Below are 24,671 nucleotides of genomic sequence, written 5' to 3' on the forward strand. Positions count from 1 at the left end.
CCATATTTCCAGTGTGAGTTATTGTCCTGGGTCGGCTGGTGAATGCGCTATATCGCAGTTCGGGACACTGCACAGGTAGGGCAGATTTTGAATCAGCCTGACAGTTTCACCATTAAAAATGTGCGTTTCGGTGACCTTGCCGGATTTGATTTAGTGTTTGGTTAATAGTACTTGCAGTGCAATTCAGACTTGTTAAGAGCTTGGGTAATATTTCGATTAAACCCTCTGCTTTTGCTCATTTTTAATTCATAACTTGCCAGTAAGAGTGCAATTAATATTCAAGGAATTCATGACATTCTCTGGAAGTGAGATCACACTTCTGTCTTAGACAGAGTGGAGTGGAAGTGAGCATAAGAGATTGTCCAAAGGCATAAGTGTTGCAGCTCTTCCACTTACAAACCACAAACCCTGCGGCAGGACAGCGAAATATTTGTAACAAAATCATCTCGTCCTGACGGAAAAGCCAGCTTAGTTCACAGTGAATAAACTGCAAAGCGGTTTGTGAGGTCAGTACTGTGAAAATACTACGGTACAGTCGGATGATACCATGGTTCTTGATTATCATAATTCATATTCCATGGGTTTGTAAAGGTAGCCTGCCCTGAAGTTTTTCAAAGTGGTTGTGCATAAGGCTGATAATAACAATTCTGCAAAATATTCATCATCACCCAACTTACCTGCAGAGCCACATTTGTTATATTGGAAATTATAGTTATTGCTGCAGTCACACAATCATTGATAGACTCACTCATCACACTCTGTGCCTTATATAATCTAGCCCCATATGGCGAAAGAGTACATCAAATATTTGAGTGTGAAGCCTGTATGATTGAGACTGCTCGCTAAACACAAGACTCCCTTTGAGTTGTCAGAGCTGTTGCACATGCTTGTGGCACATTAAAAAGCCACTGTGCTCTCGCTGGACAACTTTGATGCCCTGATCTCATTCCCCTTCTCTTGCTGTTGCTTTACGCCAGGGGTTCCTGACATGTTTCTTCAGCTGAACCTCTTGTGACCTAAATTATATTCTTCAAGTACTTCATAAAATGTCAAGTTACTGTGCACGAAACTACTTGTGATTTTTCACTATATTTTTGCATGCTAATTGCACAATTAAAACTAACTGAATCATTTTATTAGATCGTGAAAAGGTTTTTTTAATGGTATGCTATTTTGGTAACACTCTACAATAATGTCCTATTAGTTAACACTAAGGCATTAACTAAAATTATCTATCATTGAGCAATTCATTTGTTATAGTATTTATGGTTACCCTGTTTTAATGGTCCACTTTAGATATTCTGCAAACTAAAAGTAATTTTGCAACTACATTTGAATGAACTCTCATTAGAGTATTAGTAGACTGTAGTGTAGGGTTCGGGTTAATAGAATAAGTTGACATGTAGTCTCATTATGTTTTTCTCCAGTTCACGTTGACCGCAATTATTGGCACCCGATTATTGCAACCTCCTTTTGCCAAGATAACAGCTCTGAGTCTTCTTCTCTAATGCCTGATGAGTTTGGAGATCAGAGCCCATTCCTTCATACAGAATCTCTCCAGATCCTTCATATTCCCAGCTCTTCTCTTCAGTTCATCACTCATTTTGTGCTCAGTGACACATTGTTGTGGATCATTGTCCTGATGGAAGATCCAACCACTGCCCATTATAAGATTTTTAGCAGAAGCCGTCAGGTTTAGATTTTTTGATCTGTTGTTATTTTCTAGAATCCATGATGCATCTGAACGAGATGTCCAGGACCTCCAGCAAAAAAAATAAGCCCACAACATTAAAGATCCAGCGGTGTATTTAACCGTGGGCATGGGGGACTTTTTATCCCTGTTTGCACCAAAGCCATCTGGAAACTTTTTATAGTGTCATGTGACCACAGAACCAGGTCCCGTCTGAAGCTCCAGTCGTGTCTGAACACTGAATATGCTGGAGTTTGTTTCTGGATGAGCGAGGAGGATTTTTCTTCAAACCCTCCCGAACAACATGTGCTGAAGAAGGGGCAGTTTTTAGTCTTTCTGACCCCAAAACTCAACTTCTCTCTGCAATTCTCCATCTGTGACCCTCAGAGAGTCTTTGTCCACTCAAACGCTCCTCCTCTTGTGCATTAGGACGATATACACACACGTCCTCTTCCAGATTCAGAACATCTTTAGTGGATTAGAACTTCTTAATTATTGCCCTGATGGTGGAAATGGGGATGTTCAATGCTTTAGCTTATTTTATTAAAGCCACTTTCTATTGTGTGACGCTCAACAATCTTTAGCTGCACATCAGAACTATATTCTGTGCTTTTACTCATTGTGATGATGATTAAGGAAATTTGGCAGTTGTTTCCTCGTATTTATATTCCTGTGGAACAGGAAGTCATGGCTGGACAATTTCATGTTCCTAGTCACCCTGGTGTGCTAAAAATGTAAATATTAATGGGAATATACGTCAGAGATATTTACTCATATTTAAGAATTCCTAGGGGTGACAATTATTGTGGCCAACATGCATTGGAGAAAAACATTTATTTCATAATGAAATCTCCCCCCCCCCACTTTCAATTATTTTACTTCAATTAAATTATACTTACCAGGTGTGCCAATATTAATAGAGGGCTCTGTATTGTAGTGTTACTGAATTTTTATTATACATACAATTATATATCACACACCCTTAACTCTTCTATAGGAGAGTTCATTGTCACAATATAGCAGACTCTTGAGAGATGGATAAGTGATAACAGTGCTTCCTAAATTTCTAACGAAGATATTACGGTAAACTTAATTTCTTTGGCAAGTGAAGATGGTGACTAAATCCACTCACACACCTTTTAGTTGCCGTTTAGCAGGCACGTTTTAGCAAGTCTTTGTCTTACAGGTGTTGAGGGAAAGCTAGAGAAGAGGAATACATCAGCAGGGAGACAGGCACTTGGGCATCACAGGAGGTAATATTTGCAGTTAAGGAATACCGATATGTAATCTATAGACCAGACAATTGCTGCATCCCAATTCACCTTTTTTTTTAAAAGTAAGTACATACTTTTGAGTGTGTAGCAGAAGAGTATGCAAGCTTTGGGACATACTACTTCATCTTTAACGGACAGCTCTGCCGCTTAGTTACATGTGTCCTATCGTCGTTTAAACTGCCCTGTCAATCATCTTGTCACAGTTAAACTCCTCCATATTCAATTGAATTTAATTTCCTACCGTTTCGGAGAGAAATGCATTTGCACGTTGATCTGCCAGTCGTGAGTCTTTCATGCGGAGGCTCTCCTCATGTGTTTGCAATTTTCATAATGATGCATTTAAAAAGTTAATGAGCAAATGTATCTTTACAAATGTTCACATGCTGTTGCAGATGAAATATAATGTGGATTAATATATTTTCGTCAGGTTAGATACTGATTATTAATCACTCAAACCCCTTTATCTAAACTGCTTTGAATGACAGCTCCAGTGATTGTAAAGGGAGCGTTTTTGGATTGATTTCTATATATAATTTAATCACAGTTTAAATAACAGATTATTTTCATCTACTAAGAGAAACAATGAAGTTAAGCGTTTAGTCTCTGGTTTGATTTACTGACACGGACAAAGAACATCTGACTGTAGGCTACATGAATCATATCAGAAATCACTGATCTCAGATCAGGCATTAGAATTAACACGGTTACTCACAGGTTGTGGCATTACTGTCGAGTCTAAATGTAGCAAAGACAAATAAATAATGCTCAACTGAGACATTCACATTGTTGAAAATGAATAAGCACATTCCTAGCATGAGGATCCTTTGGAAGGTAATGTTATTTTGAGTCCAGTGATCCTGTATCGCTCTTCTCTCCTCGTCATCCCACTAACACACCAGTGGGCGGGGCCAAAGCTGCAATAATTAAGTAGGTGTTGATCTTCTTCTGCAGAGGCGGATTTACCATCTATTATAGGCTCATTACACAACGAGTCGTTCTCTGGGATTGGTTACAATAAAAGTTGTTTTCAGTTCTGAAACTTGCAGGATATTCTTACACTATGATGACTTTGTGTCAAAAGTTTAAGGAAATGTTAGTTTCACAGTTCATGACCCATTTAAATACAAATGTATTTGGTCTTACTGCACTTTTTCAAATGTTTTAAATATTGAATAAGGTGTTGTATGATACAATATTTCAAGACATGTCATAATGTCAAGCTTATTCATTCTCAAGATAATTAATCTTGATGTTTACTGTTAAAACAAATAATACAACGACTAATTAAACACTCATTTTGAAGTCATTTTTAGTAGACTGCATGATATTGTTTTTCATTGTGCTTGACTTTGATGTAGTTTTGGTGGTCTAGGGAGTCACTGTACAGATACTGTATGGTGATTGACGTTCTTGAAGAATTTTTTTACATAACATAATTGAACAATTATTAAATCTGTTTATTCAGAAGCATTTAGGATGGATGAGATGCGCACTGTTAATCTTTGCCGCTAGAGATTTGCAGAAGCTGCCCAAGGTCACCTTGAGAGTTTTGTCAGAGTAGTGATGACTATCACGTCGAAGGGACTTCAGCGTCTTGGCATGGACCCAATACTCAGTGTTGACAGCAGGCAATTACACAAATACGAAAGGCATGATCTTTAAATAGAAGCAACGTAATATAAGGGAACAGAGCAATTCCAGACGTGTCTGTCAGTTTGTGGTGACAGACCAAATATTAGGAGGCTGGCCGCCAGTTTTATTGAAGATGCTGCTCGTCTCGTCGTTCTCTCATCTTGCAGAGCTTTGTATTAGTGGTCCAGTCGAAGCATGAAAGAGAGTCACCCCTCACTGACAGACAGCCAAGAGTCCCGGCCAATCAGAGCTCAGAGGGGGCGGGGCGTTCCCTTCCGCCAGCCTGCTGAGCGCGCTCCTCTTATGAAAATAATCAATGGGAGCTCAGTCTCTCTGCCGCTTTAACTTGTGCTGGATTTAAATTGCCTCCACTCCACTCCATGCCCATCCAAGGGTGAAAATAAGCCGTTCTCTGCTGTAATTACCCAGTGATCAAAGAAACAGCAAACAGAACACAGGTGGTTGTGTTTCTGTGCAGGAAAGCAAAAGGAAAGGAAGAAATCCCAGCTGCTGCATCCAGAGAACAGTTTGAAGAATGTGCAATCCTGCCTGCTTCATCTTCACGGTGTGGCTGATTGCTTTGCTTGTGTATCCAGGTACTGTTTTCATCCGTTGTATGCATGCTGAAGCTGGGAGATGGTGATATTTGCTTAAACCGGGGGAGGGATGTTGTGTTTCAGTAAGTAGGCAAGTATCCGTTGAGCGTGGTGCATTTCAAATGTGATCAAAGTTGCGAGAAGTGTGCCGTGCAGAATGCTTCAGAGGTTGCGTGCGGCGTGAGGGTTTTTTCACCCGAGGGACATCCCGGAGGACTGTCGAAACTCACTCCAGGTAGACTAATGGAGAATGACAGTGGGGACAAACTGAACGGAGTAAGCACAAGACATCACGCAGACACCGTTTACTCGCTTCCATGAGTCATATCAGAGGACGAGGAGTGCTCTTGTGGCATTTTGATAAGCTTATATTGCAGATATTGAAATGTCCTTTTTGTTTACTATCTGTACTTTTGATGTAGAGGAAAGCGCTTTTTTTACACAGAGGATTTGTTTGTGAGTGACGTGAGGGCACATTGCATGCTTTATAATTCAAAGTCATTGTAGTGCGAGTTTATCTACAGGTTACCTGAGGCAAAGCATTTCAAGCAAATAACCAAATAAAAAAAGCATGAATAGGAGTCGTGCTCACAATAGTTGAAATTTAAACCTGAAATTCTCTGACACTGCATTCGCACAGAAACGCATACACAGATCAATACTCAATTTTGATTTCTCTCATTGCAGTCACCTCTTTCAGAATTGCAGTAGTGATTGCAACATTTAAAAACTAACAAATAAAGACTTTCTGAGAGGGTAACAAAAAAGTCCTTCTGTCAGGGTCGCTATACTCCATTCACAACGCTCACTCTGTATGTGCTGCGTCACATGATTGAATAAATTACCTTTTCCTTCCAGGTTGCCTAATTAATAGACTCAGCTAGTGGTTTAGAGAGGTAAATACTTCAGGGCTGGAGCCACCGGTTTGATACTTTTAATCGCAGGTGGTTGTTTGCTTTGACTCAATTAGCAAACTGCCGAAATGTGTTGGCCAACCATCAAAGGGCAGCCCCTGTTTGATCACAGTTAGGCCTTGAGCTGTGATTTAATTTCATAATCAACGGGAACCAAGAAAATACATAAATGTAATAATCATTTAAAAACACTTGGAGCATTAAAAGTCACAATTTTGAATTCTGAACTTTCAAAATTAAAATTAAACTTTAAAAATTAAAAAAGACCTGAGCTTGATAGGTTAGCATGACCCTTTTAACACAGTAAACTGCTATGTATGTATGTATGGATGAATGTTTGTGTATGTGTGTGTGTGTGTGTTAGGTCGGCACGATTATGACAAACATAATTGTTGATTATTCCCTTGAAACTGAAATTGCGATTATAAATTCAGATTATCCCAATTTACATTGAATGATGTTTTGAATGGTTTTATTCCATTTTTTTGAAGCAAATGTCATATATTTTTTTTTCTTCCTGAAAAAAGGTTTATTGCTTTTCTATAGTATTAAGCCTCAAATGTCAACTATATATTGGTTTGGTTTCTTTATAATAAAAAATAAAAATATGCATGGTATTATAATGTTATGGAGAAAACCCTTAAGATAACCTGTAGAAAGAAAAAAACACATCTTAAGCAGACAGAATAATGGAAGTATACAAGTTTTGTTTTTGTTTTTTTGTGTTGTAATTGTGCATTCATAATTGTAAAATTGTAATCACGATTTGAAATTCGATGAACTGTGCAGCCCTAGCGTATGTATGTATGTATGCATGGATGAATGGTATGGATGTATGGATGGATGTATGTATGCATGCATGTATGTATGTATGTATATGTGGATGTATGCATGCGTGGATGTATGTATGCATGTATGTGTGCGTGTGTGTATGTATGCATGCGTGGATGCATGCACGTATGGATGTATGTATGCATGTATGTATGTATGTATGTATGTATGCATGCATGTATGGATGGATGTTTGTATGTGTGTATGCATGTATGGATGTGTGGATGTATGTATGCATGCATGTATGGATGGATGTTTGTATGTGTGTATGGATGTGTGGATGTGTGGATGTATGGATGTATGGATGTGTGGATGCATGTATGTATGTATGTATGTATATGTGGATGTATGCATGCGTGGATGTATGTATGCATGCGTGGATGGATGCATGCACGTATGGATGTACGTATGCATGTATGTATGTATGGATGTATGTATGGATGTATGTATGTGTGTATGCATGTATGGATGGATGTATGGATGTGTGGATGTATGTATGTATGTATGGATGTGTGGATGTATGGATGAATGGATGTATGCATGCACGTATGTATGAATGTATGTATGGATGGATGTATGGATGGATGCATGTATGTATGGATGTGTGGATGTATGTATGTATGTATGTATGTATGGATTTGTGGATGAATGTATGTATGTATGTATGGATGTGTGGATGTATGTATGTATGTATGTATGGATGTATGGATGTGTGGATGAATGTATGTATGTATGTGTGGATGTATGGATGTGTGTATGTATGTATGTATGTATGGATGTGTGTGTGGATGTATGTATGTGTGTATGTGTGGATGTGTGGATGTGTGTATGTGTGTATGTGTGTATGTGTGGATGTATGGATGTGTGTATGTATGTATGTATGGATGTGTGTGTGGATGTATGTATGTGTGGATGTGTGGATGTGTGTATGTGTGTATGTGTGTATGTGTGTATGTGTGTATGTGTGTATGTGTGGATGTGTGGATGTGTGGATGTGTGGATGTGTGGATGTGTGGATGTGTGGATGTGTGGATGTGTGGATGTGTGGATGTGTGGATGTGTGTGTGGATGTATGTATGGATGTGTGGATGTGTGGATGTATGGATGTGTGGATGTATGGATGTGTGGATGTATGTATGTATGGATGTGTGTATGGATGGATGTGTGGATATATGTGTCTAATTTATTTGAATAATTATGTTTAATAATATTTATGGTAACACTTTAGTTAAGGGTCCATTTCTCACTATTAACCAGTTGCTTATTAGCATGAATAGAATATTGGCTGTTTATTAGTTCTTAAAAGCACAAATTAATGCCTTATTCTGCATGACTATATTCTACATCCCTTAATCCTACCCAATACCTAAACATAACTACCTTACTAACTATTAATAAACAATAATTAGTAGTTTACTGAGGCAAAAGTCATAGTTAATAGTGAGAATTGGACCCTAAACTAAAGTGTGACCATATTTATTTATTTATTTATTTATGAGGGCTCTTAAAAGGATGTAATGAACTTATTTTCTCTCTCTGCTGCCATTGATGTCACAGCTCAGGATAGTCACTGTGTTCTTGTGGTGTCGTCAGCCAATCAGCTCTGAGATGATGTTATTAGGTGTGTTAGACTCCACCTGTGACTGGCTTTAACAGATCACTGAGAATATTTTGTCAAACACACTGACACAGACCATTTTTTTATGTAATTGACTTAAAGTTGTGAACAGCCTAAAAGACAAAGACTAGTCTTAGCAGTTTATGCAGCCAGCCACAGATGTTTTCATGTTGCAAAAGAAACACTTTTCATTCAATTCTTTATGCACTGCTTAATACAACGTGCAAGAATAAACTGACATAAGCCTATACTATAGGGTCTGTATCTTTTTAGCAGTTTTATCATCACAATATTACATGACAAGACCTTTTACTGTTATAAAACACGGATTTGTGAGCATTAGCTGAACTGAAGGTGTCAGAATGAACACGTAAAAGACGTCTTCATTGTCATTGGTGGAATAGCTTCACGAATCTCTTTCGCTGTTCTTTGATGGCATGCGCAGAGCAAAAATAGGGTGACGTCATAAGAACATTACATTTTTTTCACCCCAATCCACACTTTCAGACCACTTTGCATCTGAAAGATTAGATTTGTCTGCTTAGTCTGCCTCTTTTAGCCATCAGTTCTAGTCACTCCACCATGATTTGTCAGGTCTGTGGTATTCTACAACTTTGACTCTCTCTCTTTCTTCAGTGTTTATCCCGCATAGTAGCAGGGTCCGCTTTTCTGGATTGCTGGTGGCATTTGATGCGATTGTCAGCTTGATCAGGATCCAAACCGGTAAGCTTGAGATCGTTGTGCTGCGTGTCGATCCACCGCTGCTTTGCTCGCTTTCTGATGACTTCCAGCTGAAAGACAATTTTGCCAAGCGTTGTATGGTCGGCACACAAGACATGGACATACCATGTAGATATTAAAGGGTTAGTTCACCCAAAAATGAAAATTCGGTCATTAATTACTTACCCTCATGTCGTTCGACACCCGTCAGACCTCCGTTCATCTTCGGAACACAAATGAAGATATTTTAGTGTAAATCTGATGGCTCAGAAAGGCCTCCATTGGCACAATGAACGGTTCACTCTCAAGACCCTTAAAAGGTACTAATGACGTCGTTACAAAGTCCATCTCACTACAGTGGTTCTACAATAACTTTATGAATCGGCGAGAATAGTTTTTGTGCGCAAAAAAACCCCTAAATAACGACTTATATAGTGATGACGATTTCAAAACACAGCATCATGAAGCTTCGAAGGGTTATGAATCAGTGAGTCAGAGCCATCAGATTTCAACTAAAATATCTTCATTTGTGTTCTGAAGATGAACGGAGGTCTTACGGGTGTCGAACGACTTGAGGTTAAGTAATTAATGACAGAATTTTCATTTTTGTCTGAACTAACCCTTTAAGGCCACACCATACCATTTCCGAATGTCATCATTACAGATGTGGTCTACAACTTTAACAGAAGCCATATTAATATACCAGCGTACATCCCTCAATAATTGAGACAGAATTCGACCATCTCAAAACCATTATCTGCCTAAAAGTGTTGGCACTTGAAGCATGACATTTTCAAAGTCTCCATATAAAACTTTGATGGCCCCATTAAAGTGTCATTTTTGAAAGGGTTACATCATCCATGTTGTAACTTTCAGACCAGTGAGATTGTTCCGCCCACAGAAACAATAGATTTATTGTCAGCTGTAAACAATATAAGTAATTCATTGTGATTGACAGCTCAGTGCTTCTGGAAACTTGTGTGTGCTCCCTCAGCCTTTGGAGGCATAATGAGCCTTGAAATAACATCTTTCAGGCACTCAGAAACATCTTACAGAATCGTTCTGATGGAGGCTGATGGTAATATATTTATGGAGTAAACAAAATGCAGATTACGGTTTCTGCGATGGTGCAGATGACAAGACCTCGATCAGAACTTCAAATAAAACCAAGCTTTTACACTCGGTTTGATTCAGAGTCATCTGCGTGGTCAAAACTTTGTGGAAAGTCTGTGACACTGATGACCAAACGACTCCTCAATGACACTGTAAACTATGCTAAATGTTTTGCAGCTCTTGCAGGGCTTCTCATTGCAAGTTTTGATTATTAATAGATCTATTAATCAAACTGGCAGCTAAAGGACACATACGCGTTCTTACTGTTCCAGTTTCCACGACAGTGAAGTGAATAAGTGTAAGAAAGTGTGTGAGAGATCATGGATGCACTGTAAAATAAAAGCTGTGATCACTTTGAATGAGCATTGCTCTTAAAAAAAAAAAAAAGATGGATGTTTTTCCACTTCTGTCCACTGTACAAAAAAGAAGCCAAAATATCCCAGAAACGGTCATTGCCGTTTATGTCATTCGGAGCCATGGTATCAAGGTCTCGCTCCTGCAAACTCGATCGCAAGCACAGCTGTCAATCATAACATTACACTCAGTTTGTATAGCATCAAATAGCTAACTAAAACCAAACCTGTTAGAAAAACGAACATTTGAACATGCCTAAAATGACAGAAACAAGTGTAATTGAAATTTTTAGTTGTGTGCTTGTGTCCCATTTGATTACATGGAGAGGGCGGGTGATCAAAATGTTTTGCCTTCTTTTCAGGACGTGTGCGGCACACTTGTGTTCACACTTACAGGACCATGAGGGCTAACGGGGATAGAGACTCCCTAGTTATTTATCTCTAAAATCATAAACACATTTGTTGTTAAAGGGTTAGTTCACCCAAAAATGAAAGTCTTGTCATTAATTACTTACCCTCATGTCGTTGGACACCCATAAGACCTCCGTTCATCTTCGGAACACAAATGAAGATATTTTAGTTGAAATCTGATGGCTCTGAAAGGCCTGCATTGGCACAATGCACACTTTACAATCTCAAGACCCATAAAAGGTACTAAAGATGTCGTTACAAAGTCCATCTCACTACAGTGGCTCTACAATAACTTCATGAAGCGACGAGAACAGTTTTTGTGCACAAAAAAACCCCCTAAATAACGACTTATATAGTGATGACCGATTTCAAAACACAGCCTTCTAAACTAATTAAGCGCCTCACATCATCACATGCCGCCACAACATTAGTGGCTAAAAACCCAGGGGATAACGTGAGCTCCACTACCAAAGGAGTAGTATAGTACTGATACTATTTACACAATATTTACACTATAGCAGGCCTACTGATAATATTTACATAATATTTACACTATAGTAGGCCTACTGATAATATACAATAATGTATTGAATTTGATACGTGTTTCTCACATTGTCCCACAGCAACATTACAATAGTGTACATTAATGTACAATGTTTTATAATAATTTATTCTATTTAGTGTCCAATTCATTCATTATTTGAACATTAAAAAAAAAAAAAAAATGTAACACAGTAGTTACTTTCACTGGTAACTAGTTACTTTTATAATGATGTAACTCAGTTACTATTTGTAAGAAGTAACTAGTAACTATAACTAATTACTTTTTTAGAGTAACGTGCCCAACACTGCTCACACTTTATTGAAAAGACACGTTCAGTTTTTAATTGTAGTGTCTGTTCTCTAACTGTACGAAATGATTGTATTATTATGAATATCAAAGCGACGGTGGGGGCGGTGTCATGGTGGGCAAGTGATAACCAGTGGCCGTGGCTTTGGGAGTGGCCTCGTTGGGCAGCGAAGCAAGTGCATTCTGGGAGTTGGTGTCTTTCATCCACATGTCTTTTGTCAGTCCAGAAGGCACCAAATTCAAAAACAATTTCACATTTCTACTACATAAATTACCCATTTTTAATACACATTCATCTTCCCAGCGCTGAAGTACCCCTTTAATTGTATTCATTTGTATTTTTTTATGTTTTATTTACATTTTTTATTAAAATTTTAGTGATTACTTTGAAGCATTTTAACACTAAGCCTGCATTTCCAAACTATTTGTTTTATTTTTATTTTATTAATTTTTATTTTTGTATTTATATTTTATTTAATTGTATGTATATTTTATTGATAATTTTAAAGCATTTTAACACTAAGCCTACTTTTTCAAATTATTTCTTTATTTTAATTACATTTTTTAATAATTTATAAAACACTAGAGGACAGTAGTTTAGTACTGGTTTAGTATTCAAAGCTGTATAAAGAACAGAACACGGTTTTAGATATAACATCACTATAAAATAGATTTATTGATAACTTTGAAGCCTTTTAACACTAAGCCTACTTTTCCAAATTATTTAATTGAATAAAAAAATGTAAAAATTAAAAGCACTTTTTTTTTATGTGCAGTTACATTTGATATTACCTTTCTGTATTTTCTGTGGTATGTGCTCCAAACACATGCTGGGTCTGTCATGCGAGGACATCCTCTGGGGTAGTTGGTATTCTCTGAGAGTGTTGTCTAATGCCCCCGTTCTACTGGGCTGTCATTTAAAATAATGTTTGTGTGACCTTGCCAGAGGTGGTGAGTGCCTCATGACAGATTCATTCCTTCCTCTTCTCTGACTCAACCTTGCATGTGCATGTATGTTTTATGTGGCAATTCGAAAAGCTCAGCAAAAAAAAAGGCAAATAACATTGTCCCAGCCTCATACCTACTATAGACAGATAAACATTTGTTCACTCATCCTTGCACCGTCCAGGCGTGGAGGGGAGGGGGATGAGGCAGGCTGGCTTGCCGCAGAGCCTGGTGTCCATATGCCATCACGAGAGCCCGCGCCCTTCAAGAGTGGCATGGTTTGTTGGGCTCTGGTCATTTGGTGCCCAATCTACTCAGTAGGCCACAGCTTGGGCTGGACAGTTTCTGCTCTTGTGGAGGTTAAAGCAATTTTGAAGAATTGTTTTCAGATAATGCACCCAGTGTGTGGCTTCCTGTTTTCTGCCTCTCCAGATTTTCACAAGTTTAGCTCCATACAGATAAGCCAATTCAACAGAAGGAAGCATGGTGGTAGACACTTTACCACTGTACTTTATTATCGCAAAATGCTTTTCATGTTTAGTTAATACTCCTGAATCATAGGCAAAAGCGACTAATACAGAGAAATGCATATAGAACAAAATAAACATTAGCTCTACACTGTATTTTGCGATATATTGGTCTTATTTTCAAAGAAAAAAGCATAATTTGGTGTGTTTAATTTTATGAGTTATGAAAATGATTTTTGCAGTGTAAGTTTCTGTTTTAAAACATCTGCTGCGTAGGTCAGAATTCAAGGACGGCAAGAGATTTTGGGTCTCTGGCACTGGAATGAAGAAACCAGCGGTTGCCAGATTAAATACTTGCATGCGGCCTGCAAATATTTAGCCATTTCTGTCAACTGATATTTCACCCACAAAGACCGTGCAAAAGTCTCTCTGTAAGTTCTATTAAAAATCATATTAAACCACAACGATTTAGACATGCTGATTAAAATCATTGCATGGACACGAACACCATGAAAGTCACCTTGTTGTTGCTGATGTGTTTATTTCTCCTGGCATATTTCAATAAAATTCATTATGCATTTGCCACCATCAATTTATTCTCATATTGAGGGTTGTTAAATTTGATGTTGAATTAATTTGTAGGTCTGGTTAAGGCTTACAAGCTGTCCACACATGTAGCCCTCAGGCATTCCTCAGCTGCAGCTTTTCCATATGTTAACAAAAAGCTACAGCTGGTCGTTCAGTGACATCTGAGATTTCTTTTGTTGTATCCGAATATGCCTTCTTTCATACTTTAAAGTAAACAAACAAAAGTATGTTAGCCGAGTAGTCTTCGTTGCTCTGGTTGGTTGTAGCGCTATCCTATCCCGCCCCTCGGATTGAGCCCTGCCAATGGGCAATCATTGAACAATCATCTTGATGTGAACATTGAACAAAACAATCATCTTGATGTGGGTCTGGCTTATCAGGCTAGCTCATGGGAGAGGATTGTGAATGGAGGTGAAGCGACGCAACTGACGGTGTTCGTCAAATGACAATTTCAACATGATGTACAGACATCCAGAATTCATTCATTATACACATATTCATTAGCCTGGATGTCAGCCAAACTTAGCCCCGCCCACAATCTGTTGTGGAGCAACTATGCTCGAACCAGAGCTGTTCAGACCAATCAAATTGTCAGGGCGGGCTTTATACAATGATGGACAGATTCACGTCACCAAAGAGCGCTTGGGTAAAATGGGCAGGTCGCATTCCAACCGTTTTAATACGATTTTGCTGTATTGTTGAGTTCTAATCCTAAACGGAGAACTTGTTTGTTTATGCATTCACCTTTACTATTTCTGTTGTTGTTGGTAAGTACACCGTGTATCCTGTAAAAAAAAATATTTTTACAACACCGGCAAAGATCGTTTACACTCCTCTTCATCTTCTACTTCCAACATGTGTGCAGATGAGTTCTGTTGACAACCATGCGTTAATTTGATTGGTTGTAGGTCCATCCAATTGAGTGCAGAGGAATTTTCTTTCCTGGTTTGGTTGAAACACCCCATAATCACAGCCCAATGGAGCAGGAGCAGACTCATATTCTGACTAGAATCTGAGTATGACGACGTCAGGCTACATATTCATACTATATAGAACATACGTTTTAAGTTGCGAAGTTTCAAAAATACTGGGTTAAAAACAACCCAATTTGGGGTTGTTCAGATTTCGAATGTGAATGGCAAAAAAATCACCAGAAACGCATTGAAACCCCATTCACATTTCTGGAAATCAGTGACTGCTCTGATCTGATATCCCATGTGGCTTTCTCCCAGCAAAAACAAGATTGTGTTGTTGCAAAGTGCCGGACATCACATGAAAAAATACTATAGTATATTATAGTAAAATTACTCTAGTAAATACTATAGTGTTTTTGAACCGTACTATAGTAAATATACTACAGTAAATTAACAAAGTGTAGTAAATACTATAATATACTACAATATACTAGTATGGTTCAAAAACACTATAGTATTTACTAGAGTAATTTTTCTGTAATTTTACTATAATATACTATAGTATTTTTCATGTGGGGTAGTAGACCAGCGCGGCGGATACACATTGTCATGTTGTAAATAAGACCGAGAACATCTGTATTGCAAACACCTCCATGTTGCTGCTGTTGTTTTTGGCGTATAGCTACCAACACAACGTCATTACCATAAAAATCTATGCAGATATTCCGGAAAAATGGGACACAAATCGGACTTGCGATACACAATGTGGACAGTCAATCTTTTTGGGTCAAATTCCAATCAGAAACACAATCATTTTTAGACTGACCGTGTGAATTTAGTCTTTATATTTGATCAGTTTGACATAGTTGGTATAATTTTTTATAGCTTTGTATAATTAATATATAGAAAAAGGAATGAGAGAAAATATTAAATGATTATATTAACATATTCTTTAAATGTTAGCTAAAATATGTTTTAAAAAATAATGTTTAAGTTATGCATTCTCGCTGTATGGAAAATATTTTATTACTTTTTAAATTATATATTTTTTAATATATTTCTTTTTTTTTATCTGCATATATATGTGTCTGTTTGCCTTTATGTAGAATTGATACAGCTTATCTTATGTTAATAATTTTCTTTCTTTTTTGAGCAACTTTAGATTAAATTGTACTATTAAATATTACTTTTCATTAGTATTCATAATCATTTAATATTTCTGTATTATTATTAGCATTCATGATCATTTATAATCATTGTGTGCTTGCCTACATGTGTGTTAGAGAGGAATGGGAGAGCTAGACTGTAGGCTGCATGCACAAATGTGTGCATGTTTCAGTGCATATGTTAACAATTCGCTATACATTCCGTTTAAATGGAAACCATGTGTTCTTCTGGGTGCATAAAAAACAACTCATTTGTCCAGAGAATCAGAGAAGACACAGAATCTGGACGTGCAACATCTCTCCAGAAATCTCTCTTTCTCTCCTATGTCTGACAAAAATATGAAATAAAAGAGATGAATTTAACCGTGAATTTAACAACGGGGAAAGGAGGTTAATTCCAAGTCTACAGTAACACACCCGTTTGGTGCTCATGTGCTCTTGGGCAATCTCCATAGATCATGCCTCTTTTGACCATAATGTTTGTTTCTTTTACTGCCATTATGTGCATGGAAGCATTTTTTCTATAGTCGTGCACTGTTAAGTGAATAAACGAAAAAGAGAGGTCAGTTTTAGCCCAATCAGTGAATGCAGCTGATCCTTTATTCCTACAGCTGTCAGTTTGCATTTAGTGTTTCATGGCTCTTGGGTATTCTGTCAGAGAGACTACACAAAAGGCCGTTGTGATTGGAGGAAAGCTATTTTTCCAGGGCAATCTGCACAACATTTGATGTCATAGTTCTAAAAAGGAACATCTTCCAGCGGGCAATGTCATTGGCTCCTTTTTGTTTGGTTTTGTTTTAGCCCTGAACAATCACTATATAATGAGGCACAAATGCAGTCATGTCATCTGTTGCTTTGTCAGGGGATTGCTATAATGCTGTTTTTCTTTGTCTCAGTTTATGAAATACAGCTTGTAAAATGCTACTCTTAATGTCCTACACTTAATTAAGATTCAACTCATTCATTGCTTGATTTCACAGTCTAATCACAAGGGATGTAGGTCAGATTGTTGCCCCCGAATTTCACACACTTTTCTTTTAAAACACAGTAATGTATTAGCAATTATGAACAGTTATCTTCCCATTCAGAGGATTCTTTCATTTTGTTTTCTTTCACTGTCTTTCCTTTTCTTTCCCTATTTTCCCTTTTTGCCATTTTCTCTCTTCCTCTTTTGTTTGGTTTCCATTTCCTGTTCCCTATATATGCCAAAAGTATTGGGACACCCCTCCAAATCATTGAATTCAGGTGTTCAATCACTTCCATGGCCACAGGTGTGTAAATCAAGCACTAGGCATGCAGACGCTTCTACAAACATTTGTGAAAGAATGGGTCGCTCTCAGGAGCTCAGTGAACTCAAGCGTGGTGCCGTGATAGGTCGGATGCAGTGGGGTAAAGCAAGCCGCCACTGGACTCTAGAGCAGTGGAGACGTGTTCTCTGGAGTGACCAATCACGCTTCTCTGGCTGGTAAACCGATGGACGAGTCTGGGTTTGGCGGTTGCCAGGAGAACGGGACTTGCCCGACTACATTGTGTCAAGTGTAAAGTTTGGTGGAGGGGGGGTTATGGTGTGGGCTTGTTTTTCAGGGGTTGGGCTTGGCCCCTTAGTTCCAGTGAAAGGAACTCTTAATGCTTCAGCATACCAAGACATTTTGGACAATTTCATGCTCCAAACTTTGTGGGAACAGTTTGGGGATGGCCCCTTCTTGTCCCAACATGACTGACCAGTGCACAAAACGTCGCTCCATAAAGACATGGATGAGTGAGTTTGGTGTGGAGGAACTTGACTGGCCTGCACAGAGTCCTGACCTCAACCCGATAGATCAGCTTTGGGATGAATTAGAGCAGAGACTGAGAGCCAGGCCTTCTCATTAAAGTTTGGTGGAGGGGGATTATGGTGTGGGCTTCAGGGGTTGGGTTTAGCCCCTTAGTTCCAGTGAAAGAAACTCTGCCGTCAAACTCCATATTAACGGGTTAGTTCACCCCAAAATGAAAATTCACCCATGATTTACTCACCTTCAAGTCATCCTAGGTGTATATGACATTTTTCTTGCATACGAATACATTGTTATATTAAAAATGTCCTGGCTAATCCAAGCTTTATAATGGCAGTGAATTGTTGTCTCGTTTTTGAAGTCCATAAAAGTGCATCTATCCATCATATAACTGCTCCACACGGCTCTGGGGGGTTAATAAAGGCCTTCTGAAGCGAAGTGGCACATTTGTGTAAGAAAAATGTTAAACTTTATAGACTAAAATTAGTAACTTCTGGCGGACTGAACCCTTGACGCATGCGTATTGACGAACGCAAAACGAGTCTAAAACGAGATTTTTTTTTTAAAGAGAAATGACAGAGGATTTCGATATAAGAGAAGAGGGGCTTGAGTTTGTTGTCCAGCTCTATCCACGAGAGGCATCAAAGCTTGAGATGTTCCTGTACATCGCGTCAGGGGTTAGACTTTTGCCGTAAGTCGAATTGTGTACTGCTTTCCGCCGGAAGCTAGGTATTTTAGGCTATAAAGTTTTAAGAGCTGTATGGAGCAGTTTTATGATGGATAGATGCACTTTTATGGATTTCAAAAACGAGACAACAATTCACTGCCATTATAAAGCTTTATAGAGCCAGGGCATTTTTAATATAACTCTGATTGTGTTCGTCTGAAAGAAGAATGTCATAAACACCCAGGATGGCTTGAGGGTGAGTAAATCATGGGCGAATTTTCATTTTTGGATGAACTAACCCTTTAAACCCCACGGATTAAGAATGGGATGTCATTAAAGTTCATATGCATGTAAAGGCAGGCGTCCCAACACTTTTGGCAGTATAGTGTATGTACACATCTTTCCTTATCCTTTTTACAGTTTTTCAATTATGTCTCTACCTTTTCCCCCTTTTCTATTTAATATATTTTTTCCTGTTCCTTTTTGTTTCTTATCCTATTTTACTTTTGATTTTCTTTCTTTTTCCTTTCCCTTTCCCATCTTTTTCTATTTCTGTTTTTCCATTTCTGTATTCCACTCTCTTTCATGCTTTTCCTTTTTTCTATTTCCTTTCTTTTCCCCCCTTTTCCACTTCCTTTCCTCTCTCCTATCTTATCAAGAGCATATGTTGATTAATTTTGCATCGCAACATTATTGCTGCGCGGAATGAAACATTTTCCAAACTCCCAAATTCACCATATGATAATCAGACTAAGATCTTGTTAGCACCATCTGTATGCAGCGATGGAACTGTACGAATCCCTAAGTTACAGGCGGATGCTGTTCAATTCCGAATTGAAGTGTCATTTTCCCACCAACCTCTCAATCTGCAAACACGTCTGCCTACTAAGGGAATGATTTTTTTTGTCCAAGTTCAGGAGCATCCAGATGTTCAACCTAACTCTCAAACTGATTGTACTCATGTAAATACTGATAAGTCAATCATTGACTGAGGTTGTTTTCATGAAAAACGCTGCCGCTGTGGAGAACAACATAAATACACATAGAAACTATTGATCGACACACTGTCTTATGTCTGCCGGGAGGGTTGAAGAGGGGAATGAGCTATTAGGGTCACATGATCAGTGTCTACTGTAGAACCACTGTGATGATGGAGCCCAGTGCTGGAAAGGTCATTTATTTGATCTTCAGCGCTGCTGAAGTGCTGACAGTGTTTAAATCAGCCAGTTGAAGAAAAAAAATTTCTCATACTAGTCCTCTGTCTTCAACAAAGTGCCTGACCCCTGTCTGCCCTACGGCTGTTACAGAATAGCTGATTCTATCCACTAAATGCTCTGTTTGTATGTCAGTGCCCATTCAAATGAAACAACAAATGCACACTAAGCCATACATAAATATCTGTGTCGTTCACCTTTAACAAACCATTCAAATATTTACTCTCTTATATAGCCGGAGTAAAGCATGTGGAAAAGAAATGTTCAAGTAATCTGTATTTGAATTAGGATTTTAGACACACCGTGTTCAACTAAAGGTCCTCAGATCTCTTTTATTATTTCCATAGCTCAATATGCCTGGTGAATGCGTAACGAGGCAGAGGTGCTCAAGCGGAGGGAATTGCATTTTGCCTTTCTCTCAAAATGCTTGTTGAAACGAGGCAAAAACGTATTTTAATGTGCAATCTTTGAGTAAGCGCAAAGCGATCTGTACTTTACGAATTTAAAGCTGTGGCCTTGTTCATCATTTCAAGCAGCAGGGAAACACATGCAGCATGTCAGTCAGCTCTCTTTGCGTCGCGTCCCCTCGGGGAAGGAAAATGCGCTGTAGCTGGGGCGCGCTACTTGCTCTGAATCCGAATTTTCCTTTTAATTAATGTGAATTGGAAAAGTGAGTTTCTGTGACATAATGAGGCCATGCATGTTCGATTTTTCAACACCTCAACTGCATCTGCAATACTCCAAAATGGTTTCCATGCAGGCTGGGTTGTTTAAACCAGGGGTTTTTAAACTGGGGTCCGGGGACCCCCAGGGGTCCTCCAGAAGGTTCTAAGGGGTCCCCAGAAAATTGCAGAGAATAAAAGTCTAACAAACGTTCTAACTGTTTCATATCTAAATGTGTCTTGCTGTATAGCCTACATACTCCTCAGAATTTTTTAATATTATGGATATTTTTCTTACACACACCATCGATTCACTTCAGAAGGCCCGAAGACCCCCGAAGCCGTGTGGGGCACTTTTATGATGGATGGATGGATGCACTTTTATGGACTTCAAATTTTTGCCAAATTTTACCATTATAAAGCTTGGGAGAGCCGGGACATATTTGATATAACTCTCATTGCATCTGTCTGAAAGAACAATGTCATATACACCTAAGATGACTTGAGAATGAGTAAATTATGGGATAATTTTCATTTTTTGGTGAACTATCCCTTTAAATATAGCCAATTTAAGTTTGGAAACTTTTAATGTTTTTCATACATAAAAAAAAATACATGGGGGTCCCTCATAAAAGTTTCATCATATTGGGGGTCCTTGGCATCATAAAGTTTGAAAAACCCTGGTTTAAACCACACATTATGTTGTTTCCCTAGTTGTGTAGTTGTGTTATCAGGAATGGTTTGATTAATTATGCTGGACGGATACCTGCAAAGACCTCTGACTGAAGACCTTGCCCGACTCGCGTCAGGGTCACTGGTATTGCACCGCCAGCTCTAGCGTGCTGCCAATGCTTTGGAAAAGCATTGATTCATTAGGCTGGACAAATAAAAAGAGACTATTCACTATTCACTATTCAACTAAAATTGCCTTAAGACAGTAACTCGGTTGGAACAAGCAAAATGGCTGTGAGGAAGGTCTGCCCGACCTCTGCATTCATGTTCGCAGCTGTTTCTTTCTCTGAGCTGTAGCGAGATATAACAGAAAAAAATATATACGACTCAAAAAGAATGTACTATGAGTGCATGGGAGGCACAGAGCATTTAGAATAGGATTCAAGAGGAATTTTAAATGTGCACAGCGCTTGGGTGTTATGGGAACTTTCGTAATGTAAGTCAAATAGACTGTGTTTGGACTAGCATATACTGGGAATTCATGTTACATTGAGTTCATCTCATTGGTTTGCTTCTTCCACCTACAGTACGTGTCCACTTGTAACCTATGCATGCTTTATTATGCAATGGAAAAACTCTGTACCAGTGGTGTTATATATTGGTTTTTCTTTAGCATATCTTACTTTGGACATCAAGGGGTTGCCCAACATGGTGCAACAATTGTACAAAAGTAACAAAAAATTACTTAAAATGTTTTCAACATGAATGAAATATCCTTAAACTTATTGTAAAAGTTACTGGTAATTTTCTTTACATTCTATTTACAAATTCTTAGACATATGTACGCAGGGCTTCACCAGGCACTGTGGCTAGTGCTTTTCCACAGTTACTGGCCAAAATGATGTTGGGAAATTTGATGTTGGCTATATGTAAATGACTAGTGTTGTGGAAAGTACTGACTGCGATACCAACTCGGTTCTGAAATTAAAAAAAATGTGTCGCTTTGAGCGCTGTTGAGCAGAATCGTAAACACTTCTTCCTGGCCATTAGGGCTCGAACCGCAATCACGGTTTGGGTTATGTGCGATTATGAAAGCACAAAGGCTGCGATTTTAATGAAATAAATATATGTACAGTGTGTCAGTGAAGAGCGTCTCTGTGATCAGGAGTAAACGCTGCTCCGCCTGAAAGCACCGCGAGTTTGAGTCGCTTATTATAATGTGCGTTTGAAAAAACAACACGTGTCAAAGATCTTCACAAACTAGTAATGCGAAGCGTTCATAAACCTGTTGTCCAACAAAATACGCTTAATAACAGGTTTTAATTCAATTCATATCGTCAGTCGAGCTGATGTGGCTTCTTATCATAAAATGTCAATCAGCACTGCATACTTTATTATTATGAAAATACCTGAGAAGACTTGAAGAGCTCAAATACACCATATCTTGTCACAGAAGTATTATCTTCATGTTTATTAATCAGTCAAAGCGTTTCTATCTTTGTTTTATTCAGCCTGCAGCGTGAGCTTCACATTAGGGATTTCCTGAAAACGATTACTTCTCTGAGGCGTATGTGGAGTTTCTGCTCGAGGGCGCCCTCTGGCTTCCAGTATGAATGAAACTTTTGGGTAGAAAATAAGAAAAATAATACTTCTAAATAAATGTATGTGACAATCCATGTATTTTTCTTCAATGTACAGGAGTTTTAATCCCCACAGTGGATGCATATTTCATATTAAAGACATAGACTTTAAGAAATTGATATCAGAGATAAAAAGCACAGATTTTATATTAATAATTTCACAATAAATCCTTAGACCTTTCTAATGAGTTTTAGTCATAGGCTGTCTGCATATTAACAGGTAACCCATCATTTTTTTTGTTAAATAAGTTTTCTGTAAAATATAATTATTATTATACTGTTATATTTATTCTTAAATGCTCTATTTTAACATTTTAATAATGAAAATGTTATTGTAATAGTAATATTTCTAATTTTTCATTTGGCAATAATAATAATTATAATAATTATTATTAGTCATATTAATATATAAACACAAAATGTTGTTATATACACTTTTCATTTGTAAAAATCACATTTTAAATCGCAATTTTAACCAGAATAATCGCAATTAGATATTTTCCCCAAATCGTGCAGCCCTACTGGCCATGTGCTCATCAAATATGTCTGTGATTGGCTACAATGACCAGCGCTTCAAAAACATGTTGTAAATATACATCAGTGACACTTTTCACAGTGCGCTTACACAGATACACACGGAGCGTTTGAATGCAGGCGTATATCAGCCTACTGGTCCGCTGGTCGACGCCTGCTAGTGCTTTCAGATGCTCCTGCTCCCGCTTTCAAAACACTTTCAAACGCTCCCGTGCGTTGATCATTGTAGCCAATCACAGACACATCGGATGAGCGCATGAGCACAATGGCCAGTCAGAGGTGTTTATGATTCCAGCTCAACAGCGCTCAAAGCGTCACTTTTTTTAAATTTCAGTACCGACTTGGTATCGCGGTTGGTACTTATGACAACACTAGTGCACAACCAAATCAAGTCTACTTGAAATGTATAACATGGCAGGTCATCAATTTGGCCTATTTAGCTCTGATAAGGTTGTGTGTAAGACAGAGAAACACTAACAGTTGCTGAAAAAACAAGATTTTTTTGGTTTAAATATAATTTATTCTCAAGCAAAATTCTCATCAGTGTTCTATAAGCTATGAAGCAATCTATGATATGAGCCCATACAGTAGCCTAGTGAAATGCATATCCATATTTTCATGTGATTTGACAGTTTATTTGATTAAATATAAAAAATCTAAAAGGTGACACCTATGAACACTTTACAGTTGGTTTTATGACTGTAAGTCATTCTGTTCAAGTGCTTTTGAAGTTAGAAACGTGTATAACAATGTCGAATGTGAATTTAGAGACGTCCTTAAATTTGCGAATACCGAACGTCCAACGTCAAGCAATGCCAGTCCCATCAGATGTGCTCTGGTTCTGCTGGGATCTTTGTTTGAAACCATTTTCGCTGCTGAAATAGAACAAATACAGTCAATCCTGTATGATGAATGAACTCCTGTGTACATCGCACACATCTTTGAGCTCCGAGTGCAGATTTCAGTGAGTGAGAGCGCTCTGAACAAAACTCTGGCTAATCTGAACACCTCTGATTATTAGACATTGCATTCATAAGCTCAACACAATCAAGTGTGATTGGTTATAATGCGCAACGTGATTATAATAGATGCCTTTTGAAAAGACTACAATAAAATTCAACCCGCCAAAGTGGTTAGTGGGAGTGACTGTGTTACACGCCACAGCTGAAATCCACCCGCAAATGGCAGGTTGGCGGGTGTTAAAGTCAAGCCCTGAATATTGACACAGCTGTTGACAACAAAGAGAGATATATAAAGTGTTTTCTTCTGCTTTTTGAAAGCTGAAGAACTTCTTTAATGTGCCGTGAGAGAGTGAGTTTGCATGAAATGTACGACAGACCACCATTTCATGCTGAATCTGAAGTGCTTTAGGCATCCTCAGACTCGTGTGTCTTGTCGAAAAATGTCATGTTTGTGAGTCTCTCAGTG

The 24,671-nt window shown here is 38.2% G+C and overlaps 1 protein-coding gene across 1 annotated transcript in view; it reads left to right on the forward strand.

The window, feature by feature from the left end:
- Positions 1–4,907: 4,907 nt before the first annotated feature.
- Positions 4,908–24,671, forward strand: part of opcml (opioid binding protein/cell adhesion molecule-like) — a 253,293-nt gene continuing 233,529 nt past the window's right edge. The window contains exon 1 of the mRNA XM_079804866.1: positions 4,908–5,192. Within this exon, the coding sequence (XP_079660992.1) occupies positions 5,132–5,192 (61 nt within the window). The 5' untranslated portion in view covers positions 4,908–5,131. The remainder of the gene's footprint in view (positions 5,193–24,671) is intronic.

Source organism: Gobio gobio, assembly GCF_949357685.1.
Source record: "Gobio gobio genome assembly, chromosome: 22".
Lineage (NCBI taxonomy): Eukaryota > Metazoa > Chordata > Actinopteri > Cypriniformes > Gobionidae > Gobio > Gobio gobio.